The following is a 16,413-nucleotide window of genomic DNA, read 5'->3' as shown; positions in this document are numbered from 1 at the left end:
ACTTTTGACCGCCCCTGTACATCCTTTATTTATTAAAAGCATGAAACCATTTCAGTCGCGATGCCACCTGAACAATGTGCAGCTGACACAACGCAGCACGCTGAAGTACGTAGGTGAGGTACCATCGCCTGAATGTTCGTACAAACCTCAGGTAGACACTCTCATAGCCAAAGCTGGTGAAGCTTTAAATTTCATTCAAAGAAACCTGCGATGTTCGCATGTGAACTCGATACGTATGGCATACACTACTTGCATTAGACTAATCTTAGAATACGGTTGTGTCGTGTGGGACCTTGCCGAGGTAACCTTAATTGCTGCTCTTGAAGAAATACAAAAGCGGGCTGCCAGGTTCGTCGTGGGATGGTACGGAAGGAGCGAGGGCTGCACTGCTATGAAGGTTGAGCTAGGGTGCGAATGACTTTGTGACCGCCGCTATAAACAGAGATTAAATTTTTTTATATTATTTCCAATAATAAAAGTGAAATTATCACAGAAATTTACCTACATATACCTCATTATTCTTCAAAACATCTTGATCATAGTTGCAGAATTCTGGAATATCCAGCTAAGACGAACTTCTATATTAACTCATTTTTTTGCCTAGAAAAATTAAACAGTCGAATCAGCTAACTGAAAAGAATGCACATTGTGGGAACGAAGATATGTTTTATTCAATGCTGAAACCTCTACTGTTACGTGAACAACGATGTATTAATGTGTGAATGAAGTTGTATTATAAGTGCGAATGAAGATGTATATCATTCATTGTTGCACACCCCCTTTGGGCGCAGTGGGGTATCTGAGGAATAAAGAATGAAGATGAATAAATAAAGATTAGCATGCTCTTAACCGTTGATGTTTGTACCTTACGTGTGTCTATACTAAGAATGTTTTCTGCACTATTTTTAAATTTTCATGAACAGTACCAGCAGTGAATTTGGTTTGCTCAGTATCTTGGAGGAACCTTTCAATTTGTGATTGCTCTATTTCATCGAAGCAGAAAGCACCAATGTGTGTAAAATAAATGCTTTTATGTGGCGGTGAATTAAATCGCTTTTTAAGTGCTTCCTATACCGTAGAGACTACTGGTGTATTCGAAAATAGATCCTACAATGCTGAAGCAACTGTACGATATAAAAGTTTCTTATACAGTAAACAGGTGTGAACTATTCAGTACGACAGATGACGAAATTTATAGCGCGGGGTCAGGTTGTTACGTGCCACGAACTTTGCATGCACTACAGGTACAACGTTTAACCTTCCCGCCACTCATACGCAAATCCTCGCGCAGGTGCGAACTTCTATGGCGACAGCTGCAGAATCGCCCCTTTCCATTGCCCTACATCCCCCACCGCCGTTACTCCTCCAGTTACCCTTCGCCCTCTGTAAATTTCGCGCCTCTTCCATGCCGGACTTAAAGGGGCCCTGCAACAGTTTTTCAACATTGTCAGAAAACGATGCCGATCAGTAGTCGAGGCTCCTGAAAACACGCGAGCCAAACATTACAGCACAGCACGCGGCCTCGAATTTACCAGTAATTCTCAAAGTCAGCTAGATATCTTTTCCTATTCTCTCAACAAAGGATACCATATAACCAAATCACCGCGCCATATAGCCAAATTCACGGCCATTGGCTTATTTGAGCATCGTGAGCTGCATAGTTACCGCGACCGCCACAGGAGACCGCGACGTGCCCGCACTCGCGAACACTGAAAGTAAGCCGCGCGTTGTGAAGAAAAAAAAGGTGCTCAAGGTCATGACGCGTGCGTGACGTAAACTTCCCATGCACCATGCCTCCCTCTTAGCTTCCAGCGTGCTTTCGGGACGAGAGAAGAGAGAAAGCAATTACAGCGTGTGATAAATCTTTGTAACTCCGCTCGTACTTGAGGAATTCTAAAAAAATTGCGGCGGTCGAATCTTGAGGCAATAAACTCATTTATAAAGCTATTCGATGGTTACTTGGAACAATAATGCAGGGCATCTTTAAATCTTATCATGTGCGTGTGCCCTAGCACCCTTTGCCCTTTTCCTGAAACATATTTAGAGAGGAGCAGCGGGCGGCAGGCTGGCGGAGGTCGAGGGCCGACCACCGGGAGGCCATCGTGGAGTGGGCTGTGAGGGTGGAGGAGGCTTAGTTTACGTAGTCACACCCCTCTCTGTCCCATTCCCCCTTCACTTTAAATAAAGCTTAATTAAATTGTTCAATCATTCATTCATCCATTCCTTCATCCATTCGTTCATTCATGCGCCGTACGTCTAAGCTTTGCAATTGACTACTGAACCACTAAACTACAGAGGGTACAAACTACAGAGAGTACTATCAGGACGTGTGATTGAAAACTACCATAGGCAAAGTATGCAGTAGCTAACAGCTCAAGGAGACACGTTCATCATGAAAAAGACTAAAACAGCATTCACTTCCTTTAAAGCTTATTGTCAAATTCGCGAAATATACGCTACATTTAACTGCTATAACAACATTTGTTTTGTTTAGTTACTATGTATAAATACCTGATGGCTTAACTTGCTCGTTTCTCGAGATGAACTTGTGTGACTTCATGGCCAAGGAACATAGTATGCAGCTTTGCGGAGAGTTATCAGTAAGTTTTGATTGAGGCGCGGAATTTTACCTGCTGTACTGCTATAGCTCTAAATGCCACCAACAGCGGATCTAGCGCTTTAGTGGCTGCAAAATAATCAGCATGAAACACACTGCAGCCTTTGTAATCTTTGTTTAAACTCGTAATTAGATCATTTTACTACATATTTTCAGTGGCATGAAATATACATTGATATATCTACATCAGTATAGGACTGTGTCTGGTAAATGACAGTGCAACAATCATAAATATAGTTCGAAACGATTCCCAGAGTCTGATTGTATACATTCGTATGTATTTTAAGAGCCCGAAATTCTACGCCTGAGGGAAAGACAGAACCGCAAGAACAGCAACGGTAGTCACAAAGGCTCTCACTGTGAGTATAACGTTTGAAGCGTAGCTTTTCTTTATACATACATGGAAAAGAAGTGCCAAAACGACGGTGAAACACAAGAAAAGAAGGACGTAGGACGAGCGCTGTCAAACAAATGAAACTTATTGAGCAAAGCTGAAAATGCGAGAAACTAACACCGTGCGTGCCTAGCATTCTTTCGCGCTGGTTTTCCAATTACGCATAGATTCTACGTTGCCCATCTGTCTACCTTACTACTTTTCTCCATACCTGACCTAATGTAAACGAAGCAGGCAGTTTAAATTTCCATAAATTGTTATATTACCTGTTTCAGATCTATGACTCTTGTCGTAAGCAGTACCAAGGGAAATGTAACAAAAATGGCTGACTTTTCTCACAGTCAGAAAAAACTTCATTTCGTCATATCCTGCATATAACAATTACCAGTAGCCATTATCAGCTTTATAAGTTGAAGAAAATTGTACTGAATACGGCATATGCTGCCTTATGGATTTGATTCGAATTCGGAGTTCTTTAACAAGCATGTCTAATTGCAATGCCGAGCGTTATTCAAACGGGTATTTGGGGTGCGTTAACCGCTGAGGAAGAGCGTGTGTGTAAGTCTAGGAATTCAAATGATCAAACATATAATTAACTGAACAAAGCATTGCACTTAAAACAGCATGAAGTAATCTTGATACCTTTGGCTTCGCCAATGACACATCAAAATCAGGACGACAGTTGCAGTTTCGCGGACAAAAAGAACAGTGTTCGCTTTTTGGATTTCTTTGCATAATCCCGGGAAGCGTCTACGTATAGCGCCAGAGAGCATGTACGAACACATTTTTCATTTGAAGCTGTACACTGTAGGTCAATGTAAATTATGTGTTAATAAACGCATATACCAGGTATTGTAGCGGCTTATACGCACAAGGCTTATTTATAGAGCCAGTGAAAGATAAAAGAAAATGCGCTAATTAACTACCATCCTTTCTAGCTACGCAATCACCGTCTGCGAGCGTTGACAAGTTTACTGTCGAGCTGCACATCATTTCCGATAAAGCGCACCACCAATATTTCAAGAAAAATCAGGAATTGATTGCATACTTGGCAATCATGGCTAATGCGGTAAGGCTACTTTGCATTTCTTTTTGTGTACTTCTTTGAAAGAGCTGCAAGTCAAGAATATATGGATATGTTCATATCAACATAGAAGGCTGATATCATGGCTGCCACATTCCTTATCGAACGTTCTCTAGAGAAAATAGCTTCTATACCCTAGGAGGAATATCGCTCATTATTCTTCCAATAAAAGCCTCTCTCCCTTTCTTTTTGGCTAAACATTTCGAGTCCAGAAGACATTTTCCTACGTCAGGGAACGCCGTGGTGTGGGTAATAATTTGCGTTTGATATTTGTTTATTTGTGGTAATATTCATTTATTCGTTTATTCCCTTATTCTTTTATTGAGAACTCAAAGGATGCTGACGGGACCATTGTGGGGTGGGCAACATGGAAATGACCATATCTATGGAGGTGTTAATCACGATGTGGATGAGGCAGCTTCTGGGCTGCCAGTTTTCAAGCCGCTAAACTACAGGCAAATCGCGGTTGACTGCTACATCATTGGAAAGAACATGCCAGCCTCGGGCAAGGAGCAGAAAGAAATGCTGCAGGAATGGGGGGTTGTCAGCTCGTACCGGAATCACTGCATGCAGATGACCTGTGCGATGGCCTCAGAGGACCACTTGAATAAGCTTGTAGCCACGTGGGGTCGAGTAAAATATCAATATGATTATACGCAGTGTGGCATTATGGCCTTGCCAAACTGTTGCACAGAACGTCAAAAGTTTGAGAAACTTTAAAGCTTGAAACTAGAGATAGGGAAAAGTTAGGCAAAATGCAAGGAGGTTAACTGAAAATTTTCCGGCTTGCTACCCTGCACTAGGGAAGGGGTAAGGAGGAACAGACAGTGAAGGAACGAAAAAAAGAAAAAAAGAGAGAAATATAAAGAAAAAACGCACACACACACACACACACACACACACACACACAAGCACTGGGGTGTCGTAGTCGTTTAGCGAGTCCGGTTGACCGCAGAAATTACAGCAGCGCCTTCATCGCTTTTTGGTTGGAAGCTAAATTGTTCCGGCACTCCAAAATTGATTGCTCGGAAAAGGGCCGTTCATCAAGGTATGCTAACGTTACTGAGAGCTGTTGTCTCTGGGAGCTGTAGTGAGTACAATGACAAAGGACGTGTGCAAATGGTTTCCTCTCTGCCACAGTAATCACAGGCACCACAGTGTGCTATTCCGCTTCGGTATGCAAAGTTGTTCGTGAATGACACTACAAGTCAGAGGCAGCAGAGGACTGTTGTTTCGGATCGGGATAGTCCGGATGAAATTTGAAGTTGAAGTGACGGATCCAGTAGGTGAAGGCGGGTATCCAGAAAACCGGCCGTATTCAACATTGAATGTGTTACATCAGGCGTGAGCGAGCGACTCTTTGATGTTGCATCGATTCTTGAAAGTGGAATGACTTCCTGCTCATAACTTTCATGAGCGTTCCTTCCACCATTATTGGCATGTTCGTTGCCATCGATGCCACAGTTGCCTTGAAGCCACTGGAAAGTTATGTCATGCCCTTTGTATTTTATTTGCTGATTGGTTTTTCTTATTTTGAATACTAGTTGGTCTTGTGCACCACGATGTAAAGCTGCCGACAGAGACTGCAGGGCTGACTTCGAGTCTGTAAATGTGTAAATATCTTCCATTCTAGTGGTGACTCTGGTTGAATCCTTCCCAGTGCAGCGCGGAGTGCCGCATTCCCACTGCAGTCGACGTAGTCCTATGAGATGTTCTAAAATGATAGGTTTCGGCTTTTGCTGGGAAGATAACAGCTCCTGCAGATGCCCCAACAGTTGTCAAGCCATTCGCGTAAAATTTGACATCGAGACTATTTCACTATGTGAAGGCGGGTGATCAGCGGAGTTGTATCTGGTAGTTGTCTAAGAGATGTTTAAGTGTTGAGTCTAAATGCAGGTTCTGGCCTCCCTAGAACGCTGTTTTCGAGAAGCATCGGCATTGCGTGTTTATTATTGCATTCGTCAGCATCTTGAGCGAGCCCCGACAATGCTCATGACATCTCCTGCAAACTACACATTCAAGCTACCCTCATTCTTACGTCCTTTAGGAACGGTAATGAATATTACCCAGGACTCGCTGGCTGACGCACATACTCAAAAAACAACCTCTAGGTTGGTATAAAGACATGCTCTAAAAAGCCTTATGAGGGTGAGTCCTGAAATGATTGAGATAATTATCAGTAACTTCTCATTGCCTGTTGTATAGTTAATAGTACATAAATCTTGTAGCCCAGCTCTTCTGAAAATAAATTTGCCTCCTCAAGGAATCCGAGCCTCATTTAGACCAAACTGCGCAGAAGCTTATGCACTATGGTACTGAGATTTCCGAACGTATGTGTCCAACCAAATATGACGATATAAAAATGTATGAGGCAACCGAATGTAGCGGCTGTAGTGTGAAATGTGCAAGCTGGTTCTGCGGAATCCCGCAAGGTGGCGGAAGGGTTAACAAACGGAAACTGACAACCACCCGTTTGTAGCGTGAAGCCACAAAGAAATCCAACGGATTTCTCAGGTATAAAGCTCTTTAGTTGCCGGAAAATTCGTCTTCGTCCGTGGATTGAACCCGGAACCAACGCCGATGGAGCTAATCAGGATGCTAATCATTGGTAGTGCGAAGGTGAATTAATCGACAACTTGAAGCGCATAGACACAGTATTGCAAGCCGGTTCTGCAGAACCCACAAGGTGGCGGAAGGGTTCAAAAAAGGAAACCGACAACAACCCGTTTTTAGGGCGGAGTCACAAGGAAGTCCAGTCTGTGGATGTTGCCCATATTTCATGTTTGCTTTATCTGTAGCATTATTCTTTGGTTGACTGAAAACCTAATATCACAGCGCTCTTAAACATTCACATTTCTTCCAGGTAAACTTAAGGTACATGGACATGGAAAAACCTAAAATCAGCTTCCTTCTTGTCGGAGTGACAATGGCTAAGGTAAGATCCACCTCCAATTATAGCATTTCAGATGGAAAATAGGAACGTAAAAACTTACTACGTTCACATGATTTCGCACTAAAATTATCTGAACGAAACTGAAGCCGTTGGCACATATGTATACTTCTTTATTCACCCAGAAGACTTACGTATTTTTTGGTAAACGTAAAAAACAAGTACTTTGGCTTCATCAAAAGGTCGCAGTTTCGCCGCAAGGGCGAAGCAATGAATGCGATTGTAGCAAATTAGAATGTCACACGAAGAACAGGAACCAGCTCAACACTTTCTGTGCCCTGCTCAAACACAAGGAATGACGCTCGAAAGAAACGCACAGGTATAGGCGGGATGAGCGCCAACAAAAAAAAACTGTCACAGTTACTTCTTCCTGTTTGAGCAGCGCGCTACAACCCAACGCACTTAGATATCGTTTTCTTGAAAAGTGCGGTGCGTAGAGTGACCCTTCCGCGTCTCCTGCCGCGCGGTGGCGTCCGAAGCTTTGTTTATCCGCCATCCCACGCCGCGAATGCCTATATGCCGGCCACGGAAACTGAGCGTCAGTTGCGGTTTCAAGGAACATGCGCGCTCCAAGCGGTTGCCGGGCATCCTATGATCTGTTTGAACGACGTGAGGTTGATGTGGATGTTCCCATTCATTGTCTTTCACGAGTTTTCAGAAATAAAGAAATTTGACTGACCTGTAAAGAAATCTTCTTTTGTTTATTTGCGTTTTAGGGGCGAAGCTCCTTATGCCGTGGATCTGTCCATCCTCCGTTTGTTTGTAGCGTTGTAGTAGCCACCTCTAGCTCGTGAGAAGCGCGCGTTCTGGTATGCAGTAGATGAAGAGACGACGTTGACGAGTGAGACTCTCGTGCGTGTTCGCCTGTGTGGCATTCTTTCCTCTTTACTGCGCGCGTTCTGGTATGCAGTAGAAGACGACGTTGACGAATGATACTCTCGTTGCGTGTTCGCCTGTGTGGCGTTCTTTCTTCTTTACTACGTCTCGTGTTTTCAACGACACCCGAAGACAACATTTCAGAAGTAACGCGCCATGAGGCTCCCTCTTGGCACGCTTTATCTTTAGCTCGGAGTCGCCAGATTGAAGACAAGGCTGCGGAACGGAGGGCACGGAACGCGGCGGCAGCGCGCGCTCGCAGACAGAATCCTGAGGTGAGAGCCCGCGAGGCCGAAGCTGCTCGACAAGCTGCACGGCTGCGGCGCGAAGACCCCGCCGTTCCAGCCCGCGAGGCCGAAGCTGCACGGCTGCGGCGCGAATCGGATCTTCAAAATATGAAGGACCCTGAAGCGGCGAGAAAGCGCGCGTACCGACAGGCAGAGCCCGAGGCTGTGCGAGCACGTGAAGTGGCTGCAAAACGCATCAGGCGGGTTCTGCCCGAACGCGCCGACGCGCGCTTCCGGCGGGAGTTCCTTGATAACAGTTTCGGCCATAGTTGCGGTGTGCGCAACAGATTGTGGTTAAACAATCTAGTCACAATATCTCCCATTAAGAAGGACCCCACTCGCGCCAATGCCATCGCCGTGCTGCAGCGCGAGTTCGCTTCGCCCCACATATCATCATTCACCACGTGGATGTGCTGTGATTTTTTTCTTATTTTGTGTATTTTAAATCGAGTGAAGCGCGGTAACTGGTTGACTTGTGTTCGTAGCGCTTGCCTCCGTTCACCCTTCCACTCGCTCAGCGGTACCACAAGTTGGATCGCGCTCGGTCATCTCGCTCGGTTGACGTACCAAGTATGAATACGGGAAAGATAAGACATTTCATGGGGCGTGCAGCGAACGGAAGCCGCAGGGAGCCACGTCAACGGGTCCAACTGCGTATTAGACGAATATTGGCTAAATCGGAGCATCACACGTTTTGCGCAGCTCCGTGGTGTGTTAACCCAGAGATTTTCATGCAGTTTCGCGAAGATTTTTGAGGTTTCCTAGTGACAACGGGTGAGCACAAGTATATGGGTTCATTATTTGAGCGGATATTCATTTTGCGTGAGTACGTCAGTAAAGCGAGTTCTCTGTATGCCTGATGGGACTGACATAAGCCTAGTGTCTGTAGACTAATTCATCATGACGACAGTCTACCTGTTGCTGGCAAAATACGTTTATTGGAAGGTATGAATTCGTGTTTGTTCGGTGAAAGTTTCTTCAGGGTGATTCCACGTAAGATCGAACAAACGATGGCTGGTCGACCTCTCAAATTTATTTCAAAATTTTATATATTATTGCCTGATGAGTGGAAAGAAGAGATCCGCAATTTGTTTTGCCGCCAAAAATTTTTTCGAACCACAGGAAATCAATAATGACGAAGAGGTGGAGTGGAGCGCTCATCCGCTCTGCTGTTTTGGCCAACTTTCGTTATGAATTGCACAAAATATATTAAAGTTAGGTAGCTCAAATTTATTTACCTAAATATATGCATGTTTTTGCTTCTGCTCAGGCATTTTTAGTTTTTATGTGTAGTGTAGATGTTTTTATAAAAAAACCTCAAAAATGGCCCTATCGGCAAAATTTTCTTTACTTTGAAGGTCCTTATCTCAAAAAAGCCTTGTAGCAGAGCGACAAAAATTCTCCATTACGCTCTTCGCATGCTTATCTACCAAAGTGCCAAATCTTGTGTTTATATAACTTTTCAGTAAAGAGATATCATCGGGCTAAGTTCAAGAAAACACCGAACAATGGAAACTTCTGACAACAATTAAAAAAAAACCCCATTTTTTAAATTTCTTAAACTTTGTCCACTTATTCTCCTCCACATCAGCTTTCACAATCATTAAAAACATGTTGCATAATGTCGTTGCACTAATAGTAACGGCCCCTCCAATGAGACCCTTAGGCAAGGATGGGCAATTCCGACTTCTTGCCCAGCAAGTGTATAAAATGCAGGCAGGATTGAATTTCTTTTTATTAAAAGGCCAGCAGGTACCTAAAAAGGTGTCGCCGGCACTGAAGACGTTAATTTTGAAATTATTTGGTCACTACAGCGGCCATGAGCGCGGAGCTACCGAGTAGGCGCGCGCGCACCCGAGATGCTCGTTGTAAGAGACAGCGCAGTGAGAGCTCGTTCTCGCGTCCTCAGACCGATTGAGTTCGAAACAGCAACACCTCTCGGGTGACCTGAACGCACGTGCACTGGAGCTTCGCTATTCTATCCGCCCTCTGTTCGCATCTCAGCTAGGCGCTGATAACACGGCGGAGATGGAAGCAAGATGAAAACTCTATAAGGGAGCTATGAGCGCTCGCTTCACGCACGCTGCTGCCACAGAAACTGCGCTGCGCCAGTTGCGATCAGTGGAAAGCGTGAACGTGGCGCTCCAGTGGCAAAGCAAAATATGGATTGTCAAAGGAAAGGAAAGCAAAACTATCGGTAACCGGATGCGCTTGTCTATATTAGATGTCGGCAGCAGACGGCGTGAACTGGCCGCACGTTCGGTGCGCTGTTCACACTTCATTCGGCGCGGATAGTTCTTGTGCTTTGCTATTACTCTACTTCTCCTGTGCGTCTCATGACGAGAAAGTATAGCTCTGAATGAGTCTATTGTGGAGACTACCTTTCGAAGCACAAGAAGCTTAAAGGAGTACTGACACGAATTTTAAAAAATTTCGGATTGTTCCTCTAAATAAAAATACTGGTGTCGAGAAACGTAAAACGACTATTGTGGTGCCTAGGAATGCATCCTATATATTTTAATTAGCGCCACCTTAAAAAGACACTTTCGGTTTCGATATCGAGGGGGTGGCTTCTCAGTGTCGCTTCATAGCAGTGTGACGTCACGGAGATACAGAAATTCGCGACGTACTAGCGGGAAATCCGTCATCTGCTCGTGGTGCAATAGACAACGATGAGTGAATTGTCGTCCAGTGACCCTGACAGTGATTTCTACGATTTAGGCTGCATGCAGGACGCAGAACTCGCGAACTCGGAGGAACTGTCTTGACTTGTCGGGATAACGTCCTTGCAATGTGCCTGGCTTGCAAATGCTCAGCGACGAAAACCTGAAAGTCAAATTAAAATATTTTATACGTGTTCTCCGACTCCAGTATGTGGACAGCGTGGACACTGCATACCAACGAAGCAAAAAATGTCCCTTTTGCGATGTCTCAAAATCGTGTCAGTACTCCTTTATTTATTGCAAAGAAACCAAAATTTCGCAGAGTTACCGACCTAGACATAAATGCTTTGAATGAACGTTTAACGCCCAAAAGATCAGTGACTGTCAGTGAGACGGACTACTTGTGCTACGCGTGCTTTTGCTACCACTGCAATGAAAGGTCTTCACGGAACGCACAGTTTAACGATGACATTCTTATGCCCCCTGAAAAAGAAATCGACGCAATCAACCAGATCACCGCGACTACCTGTGCACGTGCGTTCAAGTCACCCGAGAGGTTTGCTGTTTCGAACTCAATCGGTCTGAGGACGCGAAAACGAGCTCTCACTGCGCCGTCTCTTACAACGAGCATCTCGGGTGCGCGCGCGCCTGCTCGGTAGCCCCGCGCTCGTGGCCGCTGCAGTGACCAAATATTTTCAAAATTAACGTCTTCAGTGCCGGCGACACCTTTTTAGGTACCTGCTGGCCTTTTAATAAAAAGAAATTCAATCCTGCCTGCATTTTATACACTTGCTGGGCAAGAAGTCGGAATTGCCCATCCTTGCCTAAGGGTCTCATTGGAGGGGCCGTAACTATTAGTGCAACGACATTATGCAACATGTTTTTAATGATTGTGAAAGCTGATGTGGAGGAGAATAAGTGGACAAAGTTTAAGAAATTTAAAAAATGGTTTTTTTTTTTAATTGTCGTCAGAAGTTTCGATTGTTCGGTGTTTTCTTGAACTTAGCCCGATGATATCTCTTTACTGAAAAGTTATATAAATACAAGATTTGGCAGTTTGGTAGATAAGCATGCGAAGAACGTAATGCAGAATTTTGGTCGCTCTGCTACAAGGCTTTATTGAGATAAAGACCTTCAAAGTAAAGAAAATTTTGCCGATAGGGCCATTTTTGAGGTTTTTTATAAAAACATCTACACTACACATAAAAACTAAAAATACCTGAACAGAAGTAAAAACATGCATATATTTAGGTAAATAAATTTCAGCTACCTAACTTCAATATATTTTGTGCAATTCATAACGAAAGTTGGCCAAAACAGCAGAGCGGATGAGCGCTCCACTCCACCTCTTCGTCATTATTGATTTCCTGTGGTTCGAAAAAATTTTTGGCGGCAAAACAAATTGCGGATCTCTTCTTTCCACTCATCAGGCAATAATATATAAAATTTTGAAATAAATTTGAGAGGTCGACCAGCCATCGTTTGTTCGATCTTACGTGGAATCACCCTTCATCTTTTACGTTTCTCATGTAGCTCAAATGATGTGAAGCATTGATAGGCGCCTTCGTGTTCATGGAAATGCATGTAGCCAGTTTGAAACTTTGTGGGCCTTATAATACTGTCACTGAAATACATGTAATGTACTCACTGATACTTGAGAAATCGTTTAACACGGAATGTCGCTGGATGCGACGTTTCGACAAGTGGTCTTTTCTTCGTCAAGGCAATGCTGCCGCCCTGACGAAGACAAGTCAACTTGTGGAAACGTTGTCTCCAGCCGCAATCCCTGTTCAACGATTTCTCATCGCTTCAAGCCTCCATCTTCCCCTGACCTTCTGCCTTGTTCGGTACCAACTTCTGTAAGAAAAATATGTTCGCCGTCACAACAGACGTGATTGAGTCAAGTAAGACGTGGCCAGCTCGTGATTGTTAATAATTTTCGCATTGGTTAGGATATTCTGGGTTCAATGTTTGCTCATTATGTGCATATTTCAGTTGTGAATTGAAGCTGCTTTTGCTGATTGACACTTTCACACTACGTGTATGCCTCTGTTTTTTACAACGAAAGACGTGATTAAAAGCAAATATTTATATTTTGCTTGTGTTGACAGACTTTCGTCTTACTGAGAAATTGTCAGCTTTAGTTTGGCCAATTCACAACACACTAACAGAATTAAAAAGATGGTTAACTAAATTTAACGAATGACCGCGTCGCCCGAGCGGCAAGCGGACCTGCAAGATAGCACGAACACATTCCGCTTGCATGTGAAGTGGGAAAGGAGGTCTTGCGCGGCAACCCTCCTCCTCTCGGTTTCGCACCCTCTCTGTATTTCCTGAACTCACCATTGACGTCATGAATGAAATGTTTTGTTTGTGAATTTTTTCTAGTTGGACACCCGGCAGCCGCCAGTGGTGGAAGCGGCGCTGCCGCAGCGCATCAGTATGCGAGAGCACGTCCCATGGAAGGTATAGGGCATAGAGTTTCATACAATACCCTAGAGAGGAAACTGGCGCTGCGATCGTTCAACCACCATGGGAATGATGGGAAGTACAGGCTTTGGATTGGATAGCGTTAGCTAGCGAACTGTCTACAAATCTTTTTCTACAGTTTCAGTTTCGTTCTTCGCGAGGCGTGGGTAGTGGGGTGCGTTTCAAAGCATTCAAGCAGCGCCTTTGTTGTTCAAAGAGGCTAAAGACCGCTAGCTCTCTTGGTTTGCTGCGACGCTGCAGCTTTACATGTTGTATTTGACAGTTTTAGCAAAGCGTCGTGCACTCACCGCTGCGCACAGATGTAGCGTCCCATGCCAGTGCAGGAAATTGCATAGAGTTCACGTCTTTTGATAAGCGCGTCTTGCCAAAACTCATTCACATCGGCTGCAAAACGACGGCGAAGCTAAATAGACGCACCTTGACGCTCCTCTGAGTCGACTTCACAACAAAACGAGAGATGCGTTGGAGGCAGACCACTTGGACAGACGCACCTGGCAACGCAGCAGATGATACGTTTAGTGTTTCTCACTCCATACGGTACTGTTATTTCCATAAATAGATAATGCGTACTTTCAAGGGAAAAACAAGCGTGTTTCTTTTCAAGTGTTGTACAAAAATAATTCATTATTTGGCGATGCCAAATCTGGAACACAATTGCGGAGCAATGCATACCCTGGTGGTTGAATTTGTCCAGGCATACCCTGGTGGTTGAATTTGTCCAGGTTTCAGTTCCATCTCACGGTCACGCAGACTTTTTGCAATAAGTTTTACATACAAAAGAATGCAGCAAGTTTTAATGGGAATTAACTTCATATCCTTTTGTTTTACACTCGACAAACAAGCGTTGCGAATCTCAAGAACCTAATCCATCTGAAGCAAATCCGAAGCCTGTACTTCCCATCATTCCCATGGTGGTTGAAGTGCGTCTCAAGGAGCCCGCGTAGACACTAGCGCCAGATTCCCCTCTAGGTATTATTGTAAGAAACTCTATGGTATAGGGAGTTTCCGGCCCCTGGTACAGAAATGGGCACATTTTAGTGCGCATCTCATGGGCAGTTTTCTAACTGAAGCAAAATCTAGGAGTTCGCCCTTCGGGCAATCTCGCGTGTGATACTGCACACGCTGAAGCACATCCGAGCTCTGCGTACCGGCAAAGGTTAATGGTGCATATAAATGGCTTGCCATTAGCATTCCCAAGAACGGATGTTGCGTGCGCTAGTTGTATAACGCGCTATGCTGCAGAGCGATGGGTCGCACGTTCGAATCTCGGTGGCGCGCTTCGGAAATTTTGTCTTCTGATTTATTTTTACTTCTGACTTTTATTTATAAATACATACATATACATATCCGGGACATGGCGTTGACGGCCAGAAGCCACCGAGAGTGTTCATGTAAATGTTATTGTAATGAGACTCTTAAGTCATGTAGCTAACCATTACGCTGAACGCCTCCTACAGCTCCTGCGGGGAGGCTATTAACGTGATAGGGTGAAAGAGTTCGTTTCGCAGAAATTCCCGTGTCGGTGTCGGCTTCTTTGGTTTTGAAGAAAAGCAGCGTTGTCCGTAAGTGGAAATTCGATGTAGATGCATATAAAAAAAATAAAAAATGCTCGGTTTGAGGGGACCCACGGATTCGAACCTGCGACCCCTCGTTCCGTGGCGTGACACGTTTAGCCGCTCGGTCACCATAGATACCTCTAGCGAACAAACAGCGCACTATTTATATATACCATTTAGCGCTGGTGGTAGGAACATCTCGGAGGTTCTTCGGCGGCTTGGCAGAAATCCCGCGAGATGGACCGAAGGGTCCACGGGCGCGCTTTCCGTGCAGCACGGTTGAGATGGCGACCATAAAGCGAAGCGAGGCTAGCGATTGGGAAGTCGATAGGAGCACGGTTCTATTATGTTATCGCGTTCTATTCATGAAAGCGAAGCTGAAGCGCCCTCGAAGTTCTTGGTATACCGGTACGAATAGTTTCGGTACATTTATTACACTAGGCACATGACTCACCCTGTTGCCAATAGGTTCTGCTGTTTATATTCCAGAGGTTTCGGATTTACGCAGACAAGCACTAGCAAGAGGTTGCCGCTTAAATGCTACCCTCCCTATTGAATGTTTGCCCGATGTTGGGCATGATGGGAACCACGATCCATCATTTCGGTGGATTATGGGGGTGATGGATCGATGGTGGGCATTGGGCAACTGATGGGCGGATATTGCGTATTGGGCAGATGATGATTATAGATAATAACATTATTATTGTCTCTGGGCATACAGTATTGCAGTTTTGCAATAATTACCATTAGAGTATAACACCTTTCTACAGCATACATCACACGCACAACAAAAATCTGACTTATACATGTTGCAGGCCCTAGTGAAAACTGATCCACTGAATAGTGAGTCGGTGTTATCGCTTCATGTACCTGTTTTTTGCCTTTTTTGAAAAAAGGACCATGACTTCGGTAGAAATAACCACGGTGAGATTGAAGCCTTAGAGATGCTGAGTGGACTACAAGCTTACAAAAACCAAGGAAGGGTAGCAGGGGAACATGACGTTGTGTACCTTATGACAGGGTAAGAAACAGCGGTGCTTTGTTTTTCACTTTCATGTAAAAATATACCCGTACCGCTCTTTGCACAATACATTATATCTAGTAGTTAGGACATTAAGTCTGCTTAATTTGTCACACGTTCGAACTTAATTTCATTGCAGCTGATGATGTCGATAGCAGTGACATCTCAAGTAAGCAACTTAAGGGTAATAATAAGGTATACAGATGCGTTTCGTGAAACTCTGAGAGTTCAAAGGCAGAAATATGAGAAAATAGGCATTCGGTGCAACTATTAGCTTGATCTCCTTGCTATAATTTGCAACGTTGCAACCGACCACACTAAAATACTTAAACCACACTAGAATCCTTAAACCACAAGAAACATGACGCTTGTCGTGTCGAAGCCGTCGCATTCAATTTCACTAATTTGAACGCCGCAATGAAATGAGATTTGTGAAACGTCAAGTATAAAACGTTTCTTGCACCATAGACGCTGC

The 16,413-nt window shown here is 44.3% G+C and overlaps 1 protein-coding gene across 1 annotated transcript; it reads left to right on the top strand.

The window, feature by feature from the left end:
- The first annotated feature begins 2,540 nt into the window (after positions 1–2,540).
- Positions 2,541–16,081, top strand: LOC119402331 (uncharacterized). The gene is made up of 6 exons (XM_049418340.1): positions 2,541–2,574; positions 2,905–2,976; positions 3,950–4,080; positions 6,959–7,030; positions 15,814–15,938; positions 16,078–16,081. The coding sequence occupies exons 1-6, from the start codon at positions 2,541–2,543 to the stop codon at positions 16,079–16,081; spliced, it is 438 nt and encodes a 145-aa protein (XP_049274297.1).
- The last annotated feature ends 332 nt before the right edge of the window (positions 16,082–16,413 follow it).

Source organism: Rhipicephalus sanguineus, chromosome 8, assembly GCF_013339695.2.
Source record: "Rhipicephalus sanguineus isolate Rsan-2018 chromosome 8, BIME_Rsan_1.4, whole genome shotgun sequence".
Taxonomy (NCBI): Eukaryota; Metazoa; Arthropoda; class Arachnida; order Ixodida; family Ixodidae; genus Rhipicephalus; species Rhipicephalus sanguineus.
This window is presented reverse-complemented; position numbering and strand designations above follow the sequence as displayed.